The 25226-nt window shown below is 41.7% G+C and overlaps 1 protein-coding gene across 6 annotated transcripts; it reads left to right on the top strand.

Annotated features, from left to right (window-relative positions):
- Positions 1 to 1915: 1915 nt before the first annotated feature.
- Positions 1916 to 23010, top strand: LOC136448247 (zinc finger CCHC domain-containing protein 24-like). 6 transcript variants are annotated; one of them, XM_066447554.1, is made up of 4 exons: positions 1916 to 2227; positions 13200 to 13670; positions 19663 to 19827; positions 20608 to 23010. In XM_066447554.1, exons 1-4 carry the CDS (start codon positions 2054 to 2056, stop codon positions 20719 to 20721), a joined length of 924 nt encoding a protein of 307 aa, XP_066303651.1. In that variant the 5' UTR covers positions 1916 to 2053; the 3' UTR covers positions 20722 to 23010. The 6 variants fall into 6 exon arrangements, with proteins under 6 accessions (XP_066303651.1, XP_066303650.1, XP_066303649.1 ...); XM_066447553.1 differs by having other exon boundaries at positions 13200 to 13682; XM_066447552.1 differs by having other exon boundaries at positions 1922 to 2227; positions 20557 to 23010.
- Positions 23011 to 25226: the final 2216 nt, after the last annotated feature.

Here is a 25226-nt window from a genome sequence, read left to right as displayed (position 1 = left end):
GTCCCAAGAGTAACGTTACAAGCTGTGCCCTTAGGACCCCTGAGATTTCTGTCTTGTAAGAACATAAACATCACGGCCCTTGGTGGGAGGGGCGAAAAAACATCGCGAAACAAAACACACATCCATCGTCTTTTCTGGCACAATGATCAGAAAGGAAATATTTATACTAGTACATGAAAGTTGATTGTAAAAGGAAATCTTACTATTACAATCAAACTTATACATCATCAATCGATATAACCATCCCAGAAGCCCAAACACCACAGTCCAGGAATAACTGATAAATAAAATATTTCGATCTGCAACAGAACTGCACTGTAGAATGTAATCACATCTTTAAAGTTTGAGGCATCTCTTGACCGCTGAAAAAGGAAGTTATCCCCAGGAAATCATTTTCGTTTTAATATCACATTTTATAATCATATCATATAAAGAAGCTAGTCTTCAATAGATGGTACAATGGAGTCTACGTTACGGTTATCTTTATAATTCCGTTCTGAAGAATTTACTAAATTCAAGGAGATCCTTGTTGAATTAGGCAATTTATTACCAAGCTACGTGCTATAAAGCACGTTTGTCAGATCTTGTTCAAGTGTTACGTGTTTATATAAGATGGTCCCGAGTTCGTCACAATCATGCTTCACTAGTACTTTTGACAGCATTACGCAATGGAAAGTTCAGAAGGTGTCAACCACCGTCCCTTGTCTTGACTTGAGCCCCTGTGTCTAGTCTTGGACGAAGCTGGGCTGGGAAGGAATTGGCAACTTGAACTACATTTAGAAAACCAAAGAGACTCAATTTTAATCGTAAAAATAACATGAAAGGTCATGAAAATCTGGCTGTTTTGGCTGAAGCTGACAACAAATGTTCTACTCTGTACTGTGGACAAGTCTACGCTGGCTGTGGAGAGTACTTGCCAGAGAAGTTTGGCCACCCTAGGGTTTCATTAGTCGGTTTCATTTGAGTTCCAGCGGACTGAATCATCATATTTTTCCCCCGAATTCTAAGCTACTGGAAACCTAGCCTGGATGCCAGACTGTTTCCAGGGCCTACACAGGCCAACTCCTCGGCTCGAGGGCTAACATACCTCGTAGGAACTTATACAGCAGAGCCCCTGAGTTAGACCCCACACGATAGATATTAGATCATAGATATTGGAGGATACTGGAAACCAGGCTAGCAAGCGTACGGTCCCGTCCAGGTAGAGCTCACGCCCGGCGGTAATGTGAGCTCGGCCGGATACGGTACAGACCCCGGGCCGTTACTCCACAAGGGCAGGGCGGCGAGGTTTTTCCAGCCCGACCCGGCGCGCAGGGGCATCGGCTTTGGCACAGAACATCTGGAAACCATTGCGTTTTGACAGGAGGGTGCCAAACGTGCCACGGGGCTGAACTTTCACCCCGGCTAGCTGAGGGGCCCAGACGAGACATCCTCGGAAAAATAACAAAGAAAGAAGCAGAAAGAGTAACGCTACGGCATGTGATATTACAGATATAACGGTACAAACAAGCTCCGTTGTCCTAATGATTCTCAACAGCTGCAGTTATAGTTCTAACGGACAGGGGCCATCCAAGTTGCCTGTGTGAGATCATGAATGATCTCTAACAACACCAATGTGAGAGACCAGATTAAAATGCACACGGTTCCCTGTTGAGGCTTTTACACGTCGTTTGGAGGGAAGTAGTGGTGTGATGGGTAGAGGAGAACACACTGAGCACGTCCCACGAAGCCTTAAAAGTCCCTGCTGGGTAGTAGGCAGCCAAAAATATTGAGATTTATTTGTCCGCGCCGATAGCAAGGACCGTAATTGGTTGCCACGCATTCCTGAAGTCCCCCTTCGCCCCGATTTGCAAATTTTATGATTATGACTTTGATTGGCTCTTGGCTGTGTCCGGTGCGGGGAAAGGGGCGGTGATTGACGTGACTGGAAAACAGGGAGAAGTTGGCAGGGGTAGGGCCGCTGTGGAGAGAGTATCGGACCGTACGGGCGCCACCGGACCATTGCTGGGATAGCCTCGGCACAGGAAGGGACTTCCACCGAAGGGCGGCCGCGATGTCGTCGCTGAGCAGCCTGGACACCAGCTCTTCCGTGTACCCACCGGCACAACTGTTGAACTGGGTTTACCTGAGCCTACAGGAGCAACAACAACAGCAGCAACAACAGCAACAGGGCCAGGAGGCGCCTCAGCTGATCGGACACGGTGGACACCATGGCCCCAACAACCAGGTAGGCACAGAGTGGGGCACCGCTAACTCAGGTGTAGGGAGGGAGGGGGGCTGGGAGCCGCTAGTTGTTACATTTGTGAGAAAATAGTTGTCAAATTTTGCACCTCGTCGCCCGGTACATCTGGAGTGCTCCGATAAGCCAAACACACACACCCCTCAACCCGGTCAGTTTCCGGGCGTTCGGTTAGCCAGCCTTCCAAAATAGTTGAACAATTCGTTCCACAATTTTACACGCTACAACCTGGCCTGCAACGTAAGCTTAGCCCTCTAAATCTTTTGGATCCAGCTATTTTTGCACATGTACTAAACTCATGCACACGCCGTTTTCGAGAAACGTACTTTGTTGATTGCTTTTTAAGCGTCTAGTAAAAAGTTGGCTATCAACAAACGCACCAAAAAGGTTAATTCGTTCCAGACGCTTTGAAATGAACGGTTGGCTGCCATGACTCGGTGTCTGAAGACATTTATTAGAGTTCTATACTAGTTTTATGCACTGATGTTTATGATATTGTTATACTTAAGGGATCGTTTTCCATACCTGCTTCAGATATAGAGTAAGAACTAGAAAAATACAGGTGAGAATGTATGATAGTATATATTCTGACACTTACCTTCCACTTAGCAGGTGGAAAAGGTATGATATGTCTGCATACGTATCGCGGATATGGGCGATTGTTATTGTAAAAACGGGGTAAAAATTGACAAAACACAAAACATTAAACTAAAGAAAGTTTTTTTAAAATGTCCGTGTCTTCACTGCATAAACAAATATTTATGCTTTAAACGATAACTATCTGAGTTTAAATTTGGCATTTTTTTCATCGACCGATCTGTATTCAAATGTACCAAAACTTGCGGTTCATAGTATTATTCATGTACGTATGTATGTATGCAGTCTTGTTCCCACCTAAAACAAACGCTTTCTAGTTCTGTCAACATGAGGACGACCCTAATAAACACGCCGGGCTTAGGGATGAGGTAACACCCCTCCCCACGCATTTGTAACATTCCGTCTGTCATACACCGTCTTTCTGAATCAACTCAGGAAAAATAAAGACATCGCAAACTCTTGCGTTCTCGTATTTGTCCATGAGGTAGCGGTTATTCTTCAAGTTTCATGTAATTTCTTGTAAGATAAAGAAGAAGTGGTGTATGTATGGCGTGTAAAATTCAGGGCAACCCCCGACATTGTCACACATTGACTCTATGTTTACCAACAATAAAATGTACAAACATAAGAGTGGAGTTACCGCAACGTGTGCTTGTATACTAACACGGCTGTCCTTAGCAAGTGTTCGGTCCCGTCTAGGAGTTGTACATACAGTTGTAACGCCTGAGATATTACAGAAAAAGTGGGAGAATCGTGTTTTCCGCTGCCTCCAAAAAATAAGTCAAGCGGTTTAACCAAAAAAAAAAGCTTAGACTGTATCCCGTAGTAATTTCAGAATAGTCTTACACCTTTATCTTGTATAGTACTGTATGTATACTGTTACAACGTGTATGTTGCGATAAGCTTTAGGGCAAGAGATTGCAAGTAAACTTACGTATGTTACAAGTATACAGTATTTTTGAACACAAGTCGACATCTTGTCTTGTCACAGCCGTACTGTTTTAGGAATATTTATAACGTTGAGGAAGGTAAACTGTTCCGATGTTGGTAAAACTTACGCCGATATTATAGGAAATTAGAGCAGCCATTTTCTTGAATTATCTGATTAGAGACTCAAATCCTTGTGTCCAAGACGATACAACATAGGCAGTAGTGGCACAATATGACTGCATGTTGAGGAAAACTACAGATGTATATTATAATTTATAGTTGTTTTAAAAGGTACGTATTATGAAACAAGGTAGAAACATTTTGTGTAGTATGGTATCCAAACCTTTTGTAACGGCCGAATCTCTTTCGTCCAAGAAGACGACGTAGTTAAAATAGGTTTGGCTACTATGTTATGTGTGCGAAACAATATTTAGTTAGTTCGTCATTTTTACATTTTCGATTATGAGACATTCCTGAAATATATATCGGAGAGAAGTGAATTCCTTTGTACAATTTGAAGGGTATTCAAGGCTTGAGCTCTTACGAAATCTACTCTACTATTAAAGAAGTCATGTACATGTATTTCGCTAATATTGTTACGTAGTAACGTACTTCACTTAGGAATGGAACCTATTGGCGTTCATTCGTTAATATAGTGTGAAATGAAAATGAGTGAAATTGAAATGTGCCCATAAATCTTTCTTAACCAATAGGTGATTATTGTAATGATTGTTATAAATGATAGCCAAGAGCTGTAACTCTTTTCGTTCTGACCGGAAAATACTCATGGGAACGGGTTCAACCCGAGTGTTTAGTATAATTATAGAAATGGCAAACATTTCGATCGGTCGCGAGTGTATGTGTCTTTCACATTTTTAAGTAGCCAACAAAAATGAAGTCTTGAAACGACCATCGAAATCATGTTTTCATGGGTATGGCGGCCATATATCCCACATGTAAGGTTTGATATTCAAGTGTATGTTTGTATGTTTATGTATATGTACCGTATATTTGTAAAGTAATTTTTGCTAACACAAAATGTTAGGGAGTATAGACGCATGGGGTGAACAATAAAGACCATGTCATGTCAACATTTTTGTTTTTCTGTCATTACCTAGTGGTTATGACCGACAGTTTAGATACTATAATGTCTATAAACATGTTTCGATTTGCATGTAGTTCGTATGTCTTGGTTTAAATGATTGATAACGTGTAAATTTTGGCGGGCTGTGTTCAATCGTTGCTTCGCCCCCCTCCCCACCCTCTCCGCGAAAACCGTTGAAAAAATACTTCAAATGTTTGTATTTGACCTTCATCTTACTATTGCAAAGGCCTTCACATTGTTTTCAACTTCAACTTCAACTTATTGGGCCCCCAGATAACCCCGCAAGGGGCAAGGTAGGGGGGGAGGAGGTCCCGGGCTAAGTATATATACTATATACTATATATACAATATACTATTGTTGGCGATCACAACTTTTTAAAATGATTTACGACCAATAATGTAACAGGCAACATATTTTTTTTATAACTCATGTTCACCTAACCAATACCAAAGTCTTTCTGTCAGTATCTGCTTGTCGAATACAGTACCATATCGACCATGGTTCAAAATGCTTTACTTTCCTGTGTACGAAAAACACGACGACTTTGACAAGGGATTTATGCAAATGAAAGGTCAAAGGCGACGGGTCACATGGCCCATACGACGATGTAGTGTAGATATTGTGCCGACTAAATGTGGTCTAATTTCATTCTTCTGAACGGCGATCATTGTTGTCAACACTCGTTTTATTTTTAACTAAATGTCCTTTAGTCTTCTTCCATACCTGTACTTATCTTGTCAGGGATATGAAAGATAGAAAACAAACGATTATATGAAAAGGTGACGTTCTATAACTTTTATGAGCCTGCTGTTCCTCCTTTCTTTGGCCCGAGCATTTATGATATTTCGTCCCAATGACTGAATGAGCTTTAGGAACCTCATTGCTCGCCCTTATTTTCAAAGCAAATGTTAGGTTGTTCGTTGAATCTTCCTTGTCATGTTATACTACTAGCACTTAGTATTGTATTGATCAATTTGCGAAGAAACAAACAGCCAAGTTCGTAGTTGTTTTAAATTCACTCCATTCGTATTTGCTACAGAGGTGCAGAAATTACACACTGTCATAACTTAGATACTATCAAATGTGCAACCGATAATCACATGCGACTGTCAGAAAATACAAAATGTATAACATTTTTGTCAAGAAATACAGAAAGAACTGTCTTAGTTGTTAGTTCTCTTATTTACTTCAAAGGTGTATACTGTATAGTATACACTGTCCCTAAAATGCTATCAACTGTGCTGCTGAATATATAGCGTTGTATGTAATTGTTTAACTAGATCTATATGCTATTAAGATCTTTGTCAACAAATACAGAATGTGTTGTTATTATTAGTGGTATACGTACCTCAGATAGGTGATCCAAGATGTCTGAAGTTTTCTGAAAGAATAAAAGAACGCTGTCATTTATGCGTGACGATGTCTAATGAATACGTCTGTAATTGAAAGATGTTAATTTTGATATTTCTATGGAAAATGCATAGTTGTGTTGGTTATTTTCTGGGCTTACTGATTAGTTAATTTTCCTTCTTTCTAAGATAAGTTTTGAGACATGATGAGAGGTGTATTTTGGCCAAAGGTATAAATGTTTTGAGATTATTTTGACGTCGCTTTCACCCCATGTTAGTGTTGACAAAGTAGAGTTTACCAACCCCCCTCCCCTTTCCTTACACAGTGGAGTCACAGTTACTTGTCATGTTCTCTGCGCATGCGTGTAACGACAACCCAAGTGTGTTATATTTACCTGGGACAGAGAGCAAACTCTGGGTTGGAAATCTCGTACACAGTACACATCACGGATCCGTCAGATTCTCCCCTTACTGTCGTCCAATTTGCTCTTTTGTTTTGGGTGGTAATTTTTGGCAGTACAGACAAGCAATTATCTAACGTTGCTTTGCCTTTACAAGATTCCCCAACTTTTGTGTCATTCTACACTTGAAGTAGCCTCCCCATTGAGTGTGTTTGAAAGTCAATAGGATTGCTAAGCTACAAGAACTCTAATTTCTAATTAGATAATTTGGATCCGTTTCCATCTAAATCCTACCGTGACATGACCCCACTGGTTGGCACATGAGAACATTGAATTATGTAAAAACTTAGCCTGGGTGCCAGACAGAGAATGGGGGTCTGTCGTCCGGGCTAGTAAAACTACTATCCTTGGTTAAATGTACGTTTATGCAAGGAGGTTATATAGACTATATCCTCCTTGGTTCATGTAGTTGTAATTACAAATCGCACGAAACAGCAAATCTATTCCGAAGTCCTGTAGCCAAGATGCCAGACCCCCGATCTCAGGGTGTAGTTTAGGGGGCGGGGGCTGTTGTAGAATTTTCTTGGGTGCATGTTGGCCCTAGAGCCGAGGAGTTGGCCTGTGTAGGCCCTGCGAACAGTCTGGCATGCAGGCTAGAGGTCATGTGTCACGTAATATCGACCGTTACACAACCATGCTTCCAATTTTTACACGTTTGAGGAGACACTGCTTACAATTACAAACAGACACGTTGATCGTGATTCAACAAGTTTTGCCTTTTTATTGTCTATTATATTTTGTTCTACATGCATCCCCAGAATTTTACGTGAGCAATTTTTAATCCACCAACGTCAAATGACAGAAATATCGTTGACCCCAAGACCCCGCCGTGGCAAGATGGCGTACACTAGTTTTTGGACTCACAACAGTGATCATATGTGTACTACCGGTTGGAATGATTTTAACAACAACATGTGTTGTTCGTGCTTGGTTCGTGTTACTATTACCAGTTTACAAAAGGCACCGACACGAATCATGAACAAGTTTCAGACAGACCGACTCTATTATATATCAATTCAGTATCACTTGCATTTTCTTCTCATTCTTTAATTACAATAGTGGGGTTATAAACCATCCCGTGTGCCTATTCTCTCCCAATTACGATCATCTAAAACAGACCTCACTTCGTTCACACTCCCCGCCGCTTTGTCGCGTTTTCGCACGTTTTTTGTTGACTCAGCCACTCGGAACTCATCATAAATAATCTAATTGGACGATTTTAGTAACTGGATTGTGGGAATGGGGGTATCCAGTTGACAAACATAACAGTAAGCCGATAACTGGGGACACGGGGTGGCCGGTTCTTGTCACCATTCCTGACCCTGTCCTCTGTACGGGATGGACGTCCATCAGCCACCGCCCGCTCCAGGCATGCCCGACCTCATCATGTTCTATAAGGTAGGAACACAGGGTAGCTTAACACTCACTGTTTGTTCGTGTTTTAACAAGAAGAATGCGTCTGTTTTTGTTATAAAGTTAAGCTCGGTTTAGCAACGTTTATTAACCCTTTTTTCGTGTGATATTTTCCTAGAACCGGACGCTCCGAGCCGGAAACTACCGGTAGAAACGTTCCGTTTTTTTCGGCGCTTCACTGAATACATCTGTAGACTTCTTGTATATTCTAGGTCGCCATACGTTCTTGGTTAGGACAAATCCAACGCCAACGCCAGAGAGTTCTACCTTTTTTGGTTGAATGGGTTCGCAGTGCATACTTATGTTATGTGTCAGCTGGGGGAATTTTCCGTGTTGTTTTACTATAGACCGCATTGGCACCTCTACATAGCCTGTTTCTCTTACGTTTTAGATGCTTCAACCGTCACAATTTTAGACCTTTGTGACCGCGAAAACTCCCACCTTCGTTCATAGTCTATTTATTCACCTAGCTTTGAAGAACCAAGGCGAGTATAGAAATAGGAAACTATGCTATGCTGAATGGGAATACCTCCGTAAATATACACGGTCACCAGCTGGAAATGATTAGACATTTTATACTGTTATTTTTGTCCGGTTTTAGGGAAACGTGCCTTTTGTGTTTTGGAAGCAAGAGTTGTGGAATATTGCTTGTGGTGTTAAAGTTGTTTTTCTCTGTTGCGAAATTTGTAACGAAATTTTCGCGAAGGCATGGATGTATCTATTAGTATATGAGTCAGCGAATATTTTGGATTTGTATACAGTATAATAACATAGTTTTGCGAGGGTGTTGACTTACTGTTTACGTTAGTTAGTTGGTATAGTATCATGGTCAAAAATTAGCTTGATTGGCTATTATCATAAGAGAAATGGTGAGTTTTTCTTGAGTTTTGCGTGTTGTTTTAGTGTTTAATCTGTCGGTACGTGTGTACATGTGGTGCTAGTTTGGTAGAGGGGTCGGGGTTAGGGGCAAGGCCGGCAGGAAAGAACGCGGGGCCGCCAGTTGGGCGCTTTGCTCACTCACGTTCGTCCCTCCTCGTCTTTCTTGTTTCTCACAACATGATGTTGATAAAAGAATCTATTTTTCAAAGTTGAAAAAAAAATGTCACAAAATCACACATTTGACATACTCCAGGGATGGTTTCAGGTCCTCTAAATCCTTCCGGACGTCGGGGTTGATGATAACGAATGAATTTTGTTTACAGAAGGAAGTGGTGTTGAAGACGTTTAGCACGGCAAGGAGTTATTTCCATCCCTTCACATGTCTATGTTAATAAGCTGTTCACCCATACATAATGTAGATGTGACGAGACCAATTCATATGTGCTACCGATGTGACAATCCTTGATAATTAGATTGACAACAGGTACATAATTTTTAGATTTAGTGCTACATAAATTTACCAATATCCACTAGCTGTGTTAGCACTAGTTATGACGTATAGTTCATGGTAATTTCGTTTTACTTTTCTTCAGCATTGACCTAAACGACACACGCGAATGTTTGTTGCACAAAAGAAAAGAAAGTCAGAACTTGAGAAAAACTCAGACTAAACAACAAGTGTACGTAGACAGAGCACATCGCATCGAATTGTTATCAACACCAAAAGTAGGAACAACACATCGGGACACACACGCAACAAGTTACATTGCTATATGAACATAGACTACACATATGAGACTGCAATATTGTGTCCTAGATTCACTTTCGCATGAATACTGTAGAATTTTGAGGTTGAAATCACAAAAATCACGTGGCTGGGCAAGATTTTCGCCCTCCCCCTTGGAGGGCCCCGCTGTGATGTCACTGTTGCCATTTCCACACAGAAGGTTTTCCTCAGCTTGGTTTACATTAGAGATATCAGTCTAGAGTAGAGTAGAGTAGAATTTTCGGTCAGGTAGGACTGCTCCAGTTTAGACCGCTCTTCATCAGTCTAGCACTATACATGGCCATAGTGGCTAAAAATACAGATATATACGGATATCATCACACTATGATAGTATATATAGCTTTACATGGTGGTTTGTAGAGCGAATCTGACATGTATTTTCAACACTACCTACTCCTGTACCCCAGTTCTGCTCTAAAAGTGCAACCAGCCCAAACACCATATCCAGATGTGCCGCGCAGGTCTGGTCCCATTACGTCAAACCGACAATCTTACTGGACTGTTTTGTTTTGTTTTGACCTTACCCACTGAAAGACTCATAACATGTCCTAAAACGCACTGGAGTCGTGAAACTCGTGTTATTTACTTGCGGTATACTAGTAAGGGGTCGAGGAGCTAAAGCCAAGATCTAGAACCACACAAAATGAAATCGGGACTGTAATTGTTACGTTAGAAGTCGATCTTGGGGGATAATTTGGCGAAATCCGTTACAGATACACGTTCTGTAATCCAATTAACGAACTTCGCGCTCCAAGAACCATGTGCCGCTAGATGACTATCTCTACCATGTGTGTGCCATTTTTGTTGCTAAAAATAAAACTAGTAGAAGAGTTTTAAGAAAGGCGATTGGTCTTGTGCATATTTTTGCAGAGTAGAATAAAGTGTAGACAAGGTAGAATTTTCAAAATTCCAGACAGAACGTTCTACGTAAGTATTCTGTAACAAATTCCACTTCTCTTTTGGCATATTTTAGAGGGTAGTTGTTATATATAAAGTAAGAAGGTCGCCTTTCCTTGGGTGGCGTTTAGAATACTTGAAAGATGCAGGTTACCCAGTTCACGGGCGATCTTTGCAATCGAAACCACGACGAACGTCTGCAGTTACGTTGACACATCCAGTCCTTCTTTATAGTCGGCTTCTTATTGGCATAAGAGTTAATTAAATCCAAAACACAGAGCATTTTCCATTACTTTTCAGTGATAACCTCACGAAACAAAACTAAAAGGTCACCCAGCTGTGTCCTTCCTAGAAATTCCGATAATACCAGCTTTTTTTCTGCTGATCACGTGGTTGCTGACGTAAACATGTCGTCTGACATTAGACCAGTTCATGTCGGGACAAAATGTTGTCTGTCAAACCGATTCTACTTTTGTACGTGTGTTATGTTACTTGTCTGCCAAGTACAAAGTCCAACGTAAAATGGGTTTCTTACACATGTATATTATGTTGTATCGTTCTCTGCTATGATAAGCTATTATTTATGTCAAATTATGATTTTATGTTGAACGAAACTCTTGTATGTTTTGAATTCTATCTGCATTTAGCTGTGTTCTGATAAATCTATGTTAGTCGCGTTGACTTGTATTCAAATTTAATTCACATTTGTACTTGTAGTAGACGTGTCTAACTTAGTATGCAGAGCCATGTAAGTTTAAAAACCGCAATACTAGTATACATCGGTTATTAAACTTACTTAGAAGTCTGTGTGTAGGTTGTCTTATGCGTTAAGAACATAGTAGCTAGTAATAGATGTACATGTATATTATAATGTGTAAAGGACATGTAATACGTAAAGATTTGCATTTGCCAGCGTAATTATTATCAAGAATCGTTGACAAAATTCGTGGAGTTATTTCATAATACATCAAAGTTCTAGATCTAGAATATACATTATATTTGAGTTGACATAAGGTACCCTGTGTAGTGTAGTAACACGGGGGTATGTGCCTGCTATGGCGTTTGTTTTTCGGGACGAAAGTGGTCCGAGCTACGTCAAACGACGGAAGCTGGAGCCGTCTGGAATTTGGTATGTGCGCACATGGGACTGAGCATTTCCTGAAAAGGGGAGGGACAACGTTGGAGCATTCTTCTAACTTTCACCTGCGAAAAAAAGGCTGCAAATACCCTAACTATTTTTCTCTTGTACCATAAGAAAAGGGCAGGGATTATAGTTTTATTTACATTAGAGTGTTTTAACTTAGTATTTACGTAAACGCGGTCCCCAAGGTAATATTGGTATTCCCCGCTTATTTAGTTTCGTCAATGTACATGTACATTATTATTGACTGGGCGCCTTTCGGTAATGTTGTCCCAGTTTTGGAATACCCACTGGGTGTGGATCTATCGACATCGTCTCCTTTAACAGCTTAACATCGTCATCTTACAGGATTATGCATTCCTATAAACATTAATGTCTATAAATACAGAGGTTTAATTATAACTTAGGTCATTCACTTTATGTGCCACTGCATTGTAACCTCTGACATAGGTCGGGGTTGCTATGACAAGACTACTTTTGCGAAGGGTGTCTTGTTAGCTTGACTTTGAGCCAGAGACATTTATTTTATAATTCAGTTTATATTTCTTTCATCCTGCTTTTTTTATTGATTTGAATTCTTTTAATTGCTTTTTGCTCTCTATATACATGTATTTTCGTTCTTCCGAAAAATATTCAAACAGTACACTGCAAATAGGTACAGTACTAGTATTTGTCAGCCCACAAACCGAAAGATTCGGGCATTTGAACCCCTTCTATTGTCTATACTCAAGCGGTCTAAACCCCAAGTCGATGATTTGCCCAGAAAAGTGCCTAGTAGTTTTACACAACAGGTCCAATGTGAACATTTCTCTTACAAACGCTCCCAGTTGTAGGTACAGTACATTGTAGTACCCACCGACATTTCAGTGCCTTGTACTTGTCCTTGGCTTTTTAGGACTGACCCGAATCCTTGCCTAGAAGTGCTTAACATACTTTCACAGAAAGCTTTCCAGTTCTTCTGTGTTTGACGATTTCACTAATGTTATAGGCTGATTGACCTTGACTTCCTTCGTTCCTACGTATACACACATCAAGGTCAATTTGATGTCACTTCCAGTGCTCGATTTGTAGATAACCTTTGCCATGAGACATTTTACATCTCCGTTGGCGTCTTCATTGCCTATTACTAAACCTTTCTGTTCAAGCGGCAAGTTACATTTTTACGTGGAGTTATTCAATTGAAAGTCAAAGGGACGCAAGGCCCTGATTATGTACGTCACTCAAACTTGTTTGGTAGATACTTTATTATAACAAATTCAACTCAGCATATTGTCATCAAAATTTATCATTTTAAAATTATAAATGCCTGACGTGACCGATTTTTCCAGGCGACTTTCGAGGCTAGGTCATTATGTTGTTGTATCATATGTCTGATCGACTTTCCTCTGTTCTCTCCACAGCAATTCAACAAGTTGAATTTGGCCCCTGGCGGTCCCAGTGGGAATTACAACATGAACATGGGCATGACGTCAGCGCCGCCCGGAGGAATGAACAACGAGAGGCAGCAACAAATGTTCAACGGCATGAACGGCGCTCCTGCGCACGCGCAGATGACGCAGATGAACAACATCAACAACAGCCTGGCCAACGGGATCGTGACGGGTCTGGCCAACATGGCGGGCACGACCCCCAGCGGCAACATGGGCGGAGGAGGGGGAGGTGGAAACTACTCTGGTGGGGGTGGCGGGAACGTTGGGAACGGGGGGAGTCCGTACGGTTCTCTGGGAGACATCGCCGCCTTGGCCGACCACTTCTCGGACCTGTCGATCAACACCTTGGCCATGGAGCGCAAGCCGACCAAGCGCCCGCCGCCCTCCTACCTGTGCCACCTGTGCTTCCAGAAGGGCCATTACATCAAGGACTGCCCGCAGGTAGGATCCCAAGTACGTACCACGCACGCGCTCAACACACCTGACACACAACACACACTTGGTTGGTTGTTTGGACATGACGTCACGGCCACCATATTGGTTGATTCAACCTGGAAGAGTCGCATCAATAGTTTTGTATTTACAGCACGCGACTGCTAGTTACAAACATAGACTAATGCTATGGTCACATTTTCAGACCGGGGCCCGACCGAGCAGTTTGCGGGAACGAAAAATATGGTATAAAAGACAACAAAACATATTCTCCAAGTAGAGGTTTCGGTCGAGTAGGGAAGGAGTGTCCGGGAGTTTTTACGTACGTGAAGGAAGAGGAACGTAAAAAAAATCCAGGACACTCCTGCCCCACTCGACCGAAACCTCTGCTTGAAGAATACGCAAAACACACAAAACGTAAAACAATAATCGTGATCATAATTTGTCTGTATTTCGTGACATACACTTTTATTTTTCGTTCCCGCAAACAGCCCGCCCGGGCCCCGGTTTGGAAATGTGACCATAGCATAATTCAAATTACCCGGCGACTTTTAGGTTTAACCATCCATTATGGCGGACCGTACTGACGTCATTATCACGTGGGTGCAAACACCCTGCAGCTAGTTTTAGAATGTAACAGTAACACATGGTTACATGGAATTCCTCTCCAACCAACTTGAAATACCTTGCCCTTCCACTCGTGTACTAAAGTTACGAAACTCAACAACTTTTATCTGTCTCCACATTCCTCTAGAGCCCCATGGTAATCGGTTCCATCCTGTGGGGGTGCTTCGGGTCATTGTCGTGTTTTTTCCCACACGGTTGTGGGGGGATCGAATGTACGAGATTGGATCTCAGGATGAGATAACTGTGATCACAACGCAATCATTGAATAAAGTACTCCAGACGTGACGCATTGATTGCCACGGTAGCTCTACGCCTATGCTTCAGCAGACCCCGTAGAATAGTTGTTGGAAAAGTGAAAAAATTCATTGGAAACACGTTACCAACGGCTCAGTTGTCAATGGGAAGTGAAGTGTGTTTCTCCTTGATTGTAACGTCAACAACTTGTCCGATGACGCTAACAAAAACTTGTCCGATGACGCTAACAAAATTTAACTCAAAAACTTCAAATGACCAATTCTGGACAAATAAACTCAAACTCATATAGTCGGTCGACTAGATGTTCCTGTCCGCAGAAATAGTTACGCTCTGTGTAGATGAAAAACATATTTAATTTTGTTTCATGACCATGCCCGTGACAATGAATTTGGCATAACCAACGTCATTTTAAGAATCTAGTCGCAAGTAATGGACACTCGTTAGATGAAGACCTACGAAACGATCATTGGGTGCCGGTAGGTACACGAGAAAGCCGGCTTCCTGAAGAGCAAAAGCAATCATCGTAAAAAGGAAAACGTCATTAGGATTTGAATGAAGATCAGGGAGGTCCTGAACAAACAAACTCCGGGTCGTTGGTCATCTGGTCCTTCCGGCAGTCATGATGATAGGTCTGATGGATCTTTTCTGGACAGACCATATGTGCTAGCCTGGGCGCCATCCGATCATTACTGGGGCTTCTACATAGGCTCATAGCCTCTACCAGGCTCCAGAGGCCGCTAGAAAAAGTAGAAATTGGCCATATAGACAACAAAAAAACATGCAAGAGGAGATAGTCTGCTATAGGGGTGCAGTTTCCCCATCTGGAAGGCAGATTTGACCCTCTCTCCGTAGCCGACACCATTAGCATACTATTCACTCTGTTTGGCCAATTTCTACTATTTTCCCAGCCATCCGCGGGGCCTGGTAGAGGCTAAATTGCACATAGCTACTTCTACATTAGCTGCATGCACTGAAAAAGACAGCTAGTGTAAGAGCCTCGGTAGAAATCGGATAACACCCACGCTAAATATGTCGGCACACGGTTGTAATAAAATATTTTTAAGAAATAAGAAAAGGATAGTTGTCTGTCCTGTTTACATAATTTCGCCATGTTCTGTTGGGTTATTTATTTTTTATTTATTGGTTCAGCATGTACATTGAATTTGCATGACAGAGTTGCCTAACTACCAAAAGCTATTTCTAAGGGCTAACCCTGTTGGGTTTAGAACAGATCTATTTGTAACAGATCCAAAATTCTCAATATAGATTTGTTTATAGTAAGGATTTTGTCTTCACTATCTATTATGACTTGACGTGATCTGTTGTGCACGTGTGTGCACTTAATGAATGGCCTTTTGGCAGAAGAGTGCGAATCAGTCACCCATTATCTGCTACAACGCCTTCCCCTTGTTGTCACCAATGTGCTGGTAATAAAACATCATGGATACTGACGCCTTCACTGATACAAAAATTGACCCTCAGTTGGCCTTCTTTGCGACACCCGCAGCGCCAGAAGTTCGTAAGAGCCTGTCATGTTTGTATCTTCATTTCTTGGTCGGAATTTAGCGGAAGCGGGGTTTGACTTTACACACATTGTAAACAATGAGTTGTGGCATTCAAACTGGGGTCGTGAACCTGATAATCCACGATACTCTGTACTTTATACGGACAGAGATAATTTTGTCGGAAAAGTACCTCACCATTCAATAAAAACCAGCTTTTTAGCGACCAAAAAAATTGATGGCCTTTTGTTCACTATCAGGCGGAATTTAGCTCTCATTGATGAAGGATATAATAATATGTACTTCTTTTGCGAGGTCTGATGCTAAGCTCTTTGCAGCCTTTATATCTCAACATGAGTGACTTGTAAGCTGTCGCGGGGATTCTAGAGTAAATAAACATATTGACTGTGCCATACGCCATCCCTTATAGATATGACGCTAAAAGGTCTCTTGCCTCGGAGCAAATTACAAGAAGAGCCCGGTCAGGTGGTTCCTTGTGGAAATAAACCACGCGAATTATATTGTCATAAAGATCTCAAGTTCAAGTTCTAGATGTCAATCAGTGGTTAAAACACAACCTTGCAGACAAGGCTCTATGGCAGAAGTCCAGAAATTTCACGGCCAGTTCCCACAAGATGTCTAGATGCACGTACTCTTACAGCCTTGACTCCAAGTTCAAGTTCGAAAAATATCTAGACAGCAGCGAAGCCACGGGACAAATCGACTAAAGACAACGTAGTCAACTCTTAGAAAACAGTGAGAAGAAATGCACGTTTGTACTCTTTAAATTTTCAACTTTATTGTTTCAAATCTCGGATTACCCCTTGCCCTTGGTGTGTCACGTAGGTGACAGTTTAGATTAAGTTAACTGCGTGTAAGCGACTACATGCTTGAATGTTTTCCTGACCGTGGTCTGTCTTAGAGTAGAGTAGAGTAGATACTGCACTTTGCTTTGACGGCAATGTGATGGCAATGTGATGGAATCTGCCAGAAATATTTCAGCATCATATGTCATACTTGATCATGAGAAGTGAATACGTTGAACATATTTGAGAGCTGTAGTATTTGTTGGACAGAATAGGTGCTGGAGTCCAGCCTCCCCCACACATTAAAGTCACGTACGGCAAGATCACCCCAGCTAGTGTAAACTCGCCATGACAGGCCGCCATCTTGTTTCTAGGCCAATGTACACAAACTCTACGCGGAGAGCTCCAGGTGGAACATGTTTCCTTCAACATTTTAATCTTCTCAGCCGTTTATGTCTCGATTTATGTCTTCTTATTTTACATCTTCGTTTTCTGGGGCAAGTAGAATATTGGTGTCGATCTCATGTATTATCCTACCCAGCCGAATGTTCTTTTGTAGTCTCTACTCTATGTTTTCTTGTGTTGTATGGCTTGATCATTCTGCATAGAGTTTTCACTCTTGTACGAAGCGTCTGAATGATGTACCCAGTAAAAATTCACAACAATTCTTTCTACATCCGTTATGATATGATTTATTCATAAATAGCTACAAGGCTTGGCAATCTTTTTGACGGATCTTTAAGAAACAGCATTTGACTCGTGCCGAGGGGAATCCCTCACATGTTTTTCGTCTTATTATTCTGAAGAAGGGTCATCAGCGCCAGTGATTCTCCATCCTGAGTAGAAGAATCGTCAATGGATCTCTGATAAACAGGGTAGTGTAAACATGCTGTGTTGAACTCTGTCCCCTGCTGAAGATTCTGGCAGACTCGAGGGCAGTGGTGTCAAGTTGCAGCAACAGTGAACAGAGCTGAGCAGTTATAGATGTTGGTGTGCCACAGTGCCAGAGAGATGATTGTCACAGTTATTCTATCATTGGTATAGGAACGTTCTCGTGGAGGTCGTTGAATTTTACCTTGCTCGTGTCTGCCAAAGTGGCCGCCTTTGCGGTTTATAAAAGTGTCCTTTTTTGCTGTTATCAATAACTATTTTATCTCAGGTTGCTTTCATCTACAACTATACGTTTCATGAAGGCGGATGAAGTCATACAAAACGTAGATGAAACGGATTCACTTTCATGGTAAACACAAAGGCATGCATCGCGCAATATGTAGCAGTTACAGACGACAGACGCCTCCTTTTTGGGGCCCCTTCCCGCCCTGTCCAAATGTATACAGTACTCGCTGAGTGATGGACAACACCAGATGTCTCCAGTTAGTAGCTGGCCTGGTAGGAGCGCCGCATTCCTTCTGCCTGCCCCGTAAGCCAACTGGATTGACTTACAGCTAGACCACTCCCCCTCCTACAGCGGGCCCAGCGTCCGTCCCCGCTCCCGTGGTGGTTGGTCCGCCGTGAAGGCCGTCAATGATCATTGTCATTACCGAGGCAGTATAACGGTACTCATGGTTTTTACTCGTCTACAAGTAGTACAAGTGGCTGGGAATTCCATGCCTGTAGGGCCGATATTAGTATATTAGTATATTATGACATTCATTGATGTCATGTCATCTCAGTAGCCCCCACCAGGGATTTCTACAGCGGTACAGATCGTAGAATTCGGGAAAAAAGAATTTTACCTAGGAGAGTTATTCAGTGGTAAGGTTGACATTTCGCGCTTGCTAATGAAACCCGGCCTATGGTGGTCAAACTCCCGTGGCAAAGCGTAGTTAGTCTGGTAGAGAATACCATCTCAGCTCCTAAACAAAGTTATATAGTATACAGTAGTTCATTCAGTTTGGTCAAATTCTAGACTGGTTTTATAAGTCAGTTTGTGAATCCAGTGCAGTGTGTACGTGTAAAAGATATTGTTTTGGACGATTTTATCCCAGTTGACCTAAATTTGCGTTCTACAGTACGCGCCTTGTGGAACACCTTGCAAGAATCAAGTTTTTTTTCGAAACACATTGCAGAGATCAGACCTGTTTTTTGTAATCCTATTTTGAAGATAGTGTAAGTAGAACGATTATGTTACTCTTGAGTTGTAAAGGACGATTACACAAGTACGTCAGAACAGACGTGACCCCATTTCAGTAAGTGTTAGGTGGTGAGGGAGAGAAGTTACAGATGCCACATACGACACCTGCCGCTATGGCGGTCTCAAAAGTAGTTTCAGTTTCTTTCCGCCTATTTTAAACCTGACAGAAACAATACTAGTAACTGGGTCTCATTGAAGTGGTTCCCTAAACGTTTTTGCCACTGGAGACGTTTGCACGTCAGTAAATTAACCTGCAGCTGGCTGTTACCTTCAGTAAAAGTCAAGTAGGTAGACCATGGTACACTGTCTATGAGCGACATCAAGCGATACAGTTCATTACTGCAGCTTGGATCTGACCGATTGTTGCACTGAACTACCATGACTCTTTCGTTTGCGTACATTTATATGATAGTATACTAGTACTAGTATCTTCTGATCCTCTGATTTTACGGGTGAAGAAAAAGAAAATGAAGCACAATTACTACACAGCAGATTTCTATACAAGTTTGATTTTACCACACTGCTTACTTGTGGAAAACCAAGCAACACTATTCACCAAATATCGAAAGACAACCTCACACGTTTTACTTTACATTTTCCATTTAATGATTTGGAACTTCTGTTTTTTTCTCGTTGTACATTGACCTGAATTGACCGTGAGTTTTTGTTCCCTCCAGGCACGCCCGAAGGGAGAGGGTCTGACGCCCTACCAAGGAAAGAAGCGGTGTTTCGGAGAGTACAAGTGCCCCAAGTGCAAGCGCAAGTGGATGAGTGGGAATAGTTGGGCCAACATGGGCCAGGAGTGCATCAAGTGCCGCATCAACGTGTACCCACACAAACAGGTCAGTAGCGCGACGCCCTACTCTGCTCTGCATGGTAGCCTGGTGTACCAACGCATCGCGAGCTCTCATGGATCTCCTCGGTACTGGGCGCGTTGCCCGCCCGCCGAGGTCATTTTGCGCACTGCGGGGATTTTTTTACGGGGCGGGATTCGGCTTTCAGGAAAAGGCAAATGCTTGGCAGGACTGGGGCTTGTAAAATACGGATGTGAAGGGCCCTTGGGTGGTTGCTAGGCTAGCGAAAGTGGTGGATCACCAAATCAAAATATAGAAGGTGTGAAAATAAAAGGGAGGAAAAATCGCACGCTTGTGTTTCAATTAGGTTCAAAACTATTTTGAGCTCTGAGCGCGCTGAATGAAACGGTCGGGTCATATACCATCAGCATATTTCTCGGAAAGCTAACACCAGTTGTACGTATGTTCGTGCTTTGATGCGAGTCCTTTTGGTGTGAGGGCATGCCTTCGACTTCAAGTTCAAGATAGATTGCGCTTGCGTATTTGGTCGATTTGAGATAGCAGAAATTGCGTGAAAATGGCTGTTTTGATGCACTCTGGGAGACTTCTTGCTACGTTTTCTATGCACGAAGCATCGGAAAAGAGCTGCTTGCATAACGCTTGAACTTAGCAATGCTGCATTGCTTTGTGTGTATCACGTGTGTTTCAAACAAATGTTTTGTTTGTCACTGAGATTGCACGCATGACTGAGTTGTTTCCCCTCTCTCGTCCCTACAGAGCCCCCTGGCGAAAACTGATGGTATTTCCACATTTCGTCTCTCTCTGCAGCGCCCTCTGGAGAAGCCAGATGGCCTCGATGTGTCGGACCAGAGCAAGGAACACCCTCAGCACCTCTGTGAGAAATGCAAGGCTTTGGGTTACTATTGCCGCCGTGTTCAGTAAGCCTGTTTACTGTCGATAGGCGCTGAAAGAATTTGTTTTCACCACGGCAAAAGGCAGTGTTCTCAAATGCCAAATTTTGAATGAAAATCGTTGAAAACATGACATGAACTTGCTAACGCTAACAATTGAAATGCCTTTTCTTTTAAGCGACTATCGTGAGACGGACACCAACGTATGTCAAGTGTCCGACGATGCATGCTACTTGGCTGATGCATCTACAATATTGACAACGAAATGTCGAGCGTGCCTTCGTAATTAATGATACCACAATGTACTCTTTCACAAAGCACAGTTATTAAAACCACAAGTGCCTTTTAAAACTTATATCTGTGGCATAAATGCCTCAGCTACATATACAGCCACTACCAAACACCAGAGAGCCGACTGTTGTTCGCTATTTTCACACCATTGCAAGTCTATTGTTGTGCAATTGTGGAAACATTTCTAATGCAGAAGCATGGCTCACCATTGGCTTTGTCATGAAGTTTTTTTCAAAATTGTACTCCAGTACAGGAATGCTTTTCACGGATCTTTCGTGACAGAGGCATGTTATACCATTTGAGAATGACTAACGGAAGTTATGATACAGTTTTGCATTGTCTAGGAAAATTGAATGTGCACTTGACGTCTGTCGGAACGAAACTAAGGTGTACTTACAGTGAATGGCAATTTCTGCAATGACAATCAAATGTAACACTTATCATCTTGTAACACTATATGTCATTGCAATAGCTTAGCATATAAAAAGTATCACTTAGAGTCATTCATTGCATATCAAGTCCACGTTCTGTCTTGTAAGAACGTTTGGTGATGTTGTACCAGATATTACGAATGTCATGAGGTATTCGCTGCTTTCAACGTTTTATTTTAAAGCCAGTATTTTCATTTAAGACACAGGCGTTTTACGCACGGTCTCACTGAGGACAGTTTGGATATTACAGACGGCATAATTGACAATCCTGTATTTTATAGACGTCCATAAGTAGGACTAAATGTTAGTAATATTTTAGTTTGCATTTCTCATATGTGCTGCCAGTGAGGATAAAGGATTTGACTTGAAGGATGAATTGGAGAAGGTAGAAATGTACTGATTTTACTTGACAATCACGGAGACTTGAGATTTTAAGTGCCTTGTAATGAACTTGAGAAGAAAGTTGTGTGTAGATTAGCGAGTTGAAGTTTTACCATGCTGTGCCCTTAATATTACCGTCCAGCTCTTGCCTTATTAACAATCATGACTATAGGAAATTTGTTTTTAGAGTCTCGTTGAAATATCGCGAGACCGCTCGAGACTGTGGAAAATCTTGCCATGTATCATACATTTTATTGTCTGTAAAGCGAAAGAACGGAGATATTTTAGTCCAAGTAAATGGGAGTTATACATTATCACTGTGATGTTACACAGTACTACAAGCAACCCAGAGTTATACTATTATCACTGTTGTATCATTTTTATCCCTAGAGGAGAATGAGGTAAAGGTTTGTACTATATTCCTTTTGGTTCTATCTATATCAGTACGCACGGTTGTATACTTCTTACAGAACGCACTATCGAGACTGGCCATATTTGGATGTTATAGCCATATAAGTCTTCTTTGTCCATATATGGAAGTTATGTCTGGGCCATGCTGAGTTCTGAGTTTATATATCTCTGCCCACAGTTTATTGTGTTGGAGAACTAGAGTATATCTTGTTACGCGATTGGCTGGGTTGCTGTGTTTGATGTCGTTGAGACTAGGTAGCTAGAGAAGAAGTGTTGGAATTGGCTGAAAGTTGAACTACTGCATGTAAATATTAGCTCGTTCCTAGATAATACGTTTTTTGCTGTATACCGAAGTCTGGTTGTTTTAGAGAATATACTGTTGAATTGAGGTATGTTTTTATCTGAAGAAAATGTCTGAAAAATTGTTTAACATTCCAGCTGTTTTATTTGGGGATATGTTTGTAGGCTGGTTTGTGTGGAGTATAATTTGGAGTTATCGCCTCCTAGGCTATATTTGGATTTAACGCCCCCAAGGCTGGAGTGATATATAAATATTGGATGACATATAAGGAGTGCACATATTTGTACGGGATGTTATGTTAAGCCAGATACTATATATATTTGCACCGGTCTGCCATTTAAATTTTTTTTCTGTGCTGGTATCACTTATTGTCCGGTCCAATGACGTCAATGCTGACGTCATGATAAATATATGGCTTGATATAGTATGATCCTGCTTTGTTCAGTCTAGTACATTGTTGTGTGCTTAGATCTAATTCCTTAATAAAGGACGTTAACACAATGAATGTGCCCTGTTCTGTGATTTTTTTTGTTTCAAGTGTGCGTAGTTTAATGTCATATGGAACGGATAAGAATCAACGTTATTGATTTGTATGTGATTAATCTCAACAGTTTCAGTTCAGTTGTCCAAATTCTTTCTTCTTACGATACAACGTTTACACAATGAATGTGCCCTGTTCTGTGATTTTTTTGTTTGTTTCAAGTGTGCGTAGTTTAATGCCATATGGAACGGATAAGAATCAACGTTATTGATTTGTATGTGATTAATCTCAACAGTTTCAGTTCAGTTGTCCAAATTCTTTCTTCTTACAATACAACGTTTCACATTCGTCTGCACCTTCTAAAAACAGCTGAAATACAAACGTACATCTATTTGCCACTCCGAAAGCTTGAACTTTGAAATGTTGGACTTTTAGAATTTTGACCTTTAAAGTTTTGAGCTTTTAACTGTAATTTTATTTATTTTGTCAATACGTACGGATCTCATACAAGCCGCTAGGGGTTCCAAAATCTGATTATTTCGAGGTCTCATAAAGACCTACCCACAGACATTCTCAAGTTAGTGTTCACACACAGAGAGAGAGGCACGCTCGCTCGCATCAGTTTTGGTGTTCCAGGCGATGTAATACATATAATCAAATCAACATGGCCTAAAGCCTGATTCCAATAAAGCCTCCTGTAACCGCCTCGCTGCCTAGGGGACAGAACCCCCCGGACTGCTGGAGTTTACGTTATACAGACTACATGGCCTAAGGTCTAAGGTTAGACAAAACTGAACAGTTAAAGCCAAAGATCACGATTGCAGGCATGCGCAAAGGGGCCATTTTTATGTCAGAACTCAGATAGCCTTGTTGAAAGTAACTGTAGGAGGCCTTTTTGTTACCTTCGCCGAGGTTATGCATAGGGTAGCGTTTGTATGTGTGTATGTATGTTATGTACAGGATAACTCAAGGCTTGGATGGATTGTTTTGATATTTGGTACGTGGGTAGGTCTTGATGAGACTTGAAAATGATTAGATTTTGGGTCCCCTAGCGGCTTGTTACGGTACTGCAGCGGAACTTCCTGTTTTGATATCTCGTGTTCTGCGGGTTGTGGCAATTTCATTTATTTAAAAAAAGGGTTTTATCCATGTTTAGAGTGTCCGGTACACTTTGAAATAGGTGCAGTTTGGATGTGTTAATTTCTTGTGTAGGGAGGTCAAAGGTCATCTGGGCTTGTTATGATGGAACTTCACCAGTTTGCGCCGGTGGAAAATCGCCCGAAAATCACTAGATGGACACTTAAGAGGCCAGACTACGCTGCCAATGTGACTGTGAGTTTTCCATGATCTAAACTTCAAGTAGGCGACTTTTGACAGTCTTTTTCTTACTTGTTTTCTATATTAAGTCCAGGAGCCTGTCAATGCTGGGATTCAGCCTTAATCAAGTGGCCTGGTTCAGCATATGAACTGGAGTTGACCAACAGCGACGCCTTGCGGCCAACGTGATAATCGCATTAAGATGAAATGCATGGAACAAACGTCGGACTTGTTGGAAATAAACAGTACTCTCCAAGCAGAGGTTGCTGGCCATGGGAAAGATTGTGACCTTTTTACCATATACACCGTTTTTCGTCCGCTCTCAAAAAACGGGGCATATGATGAAAAGATCACAATCTTCCCCACGATCCTCTGCTCGGAGAGTACGGAAATAAGACAATTTATTCAAAGCCGTCTTCGATGACGTATCAATTTTCTACTATCCAAGCAAAGGTTGGTGGGGGAAGATTGTGACCTTTCGAAGATATGCCCCGTTTTTTGTCCGCTGTGCCATTTTCGTCTTCTATTGGAACATAAAGACACCGAAAGGAAATTTTGCTAAATTGTCTTTACACGCCCTCGCTTCACCAATTTTTGTTTTTCATAAGTCAATGCTTTCAACCAAAATTTTTCGACACTTTCAGAGCAAGACGCCGACTCTGCTAGGAAGCGCCTCGAGCTGCAGCGGCTATCGGCGGAACTGCACACACCAATTTGTCGGTCCTACATGTAGTCTCCCACAGACTCGTTTTGGTGAAAAACAACTTAAGCTTTGACAAAATAGGATAATGATATTAATTTCACAAAAGTTATTGCTTGCAAGCTAGGTTCACACTAAGGATCCTGAATTATTCTGTCATTTTTGCCTTCGCCGTAGGCAGAAGGGTATATTTTTGGTTGGGATTTGTGGAGTGATGGCGTTG

This window comes from Branchiostoma lanceolatum, chromosome 14 (assembly GCF_035083965.1).
Source record: "Branchiostoma lanceolatum isolate klBraLanc5 chromosome 14, klBraLanc5.hap2, whole genome shotgun sequence".
In the NCBI taxonomy this organism is placed as follows: domain Eukaryota; kingdom Metazoa; phylum Chordata; class Leptocardii; order Amphioxiformes; family Branchiostomatidae; genus Branchiostoma; species Branchiostoma lanceolatum.
This window is presented reverse-complemented; position numbering and strand designations above follow the sequence as displayed.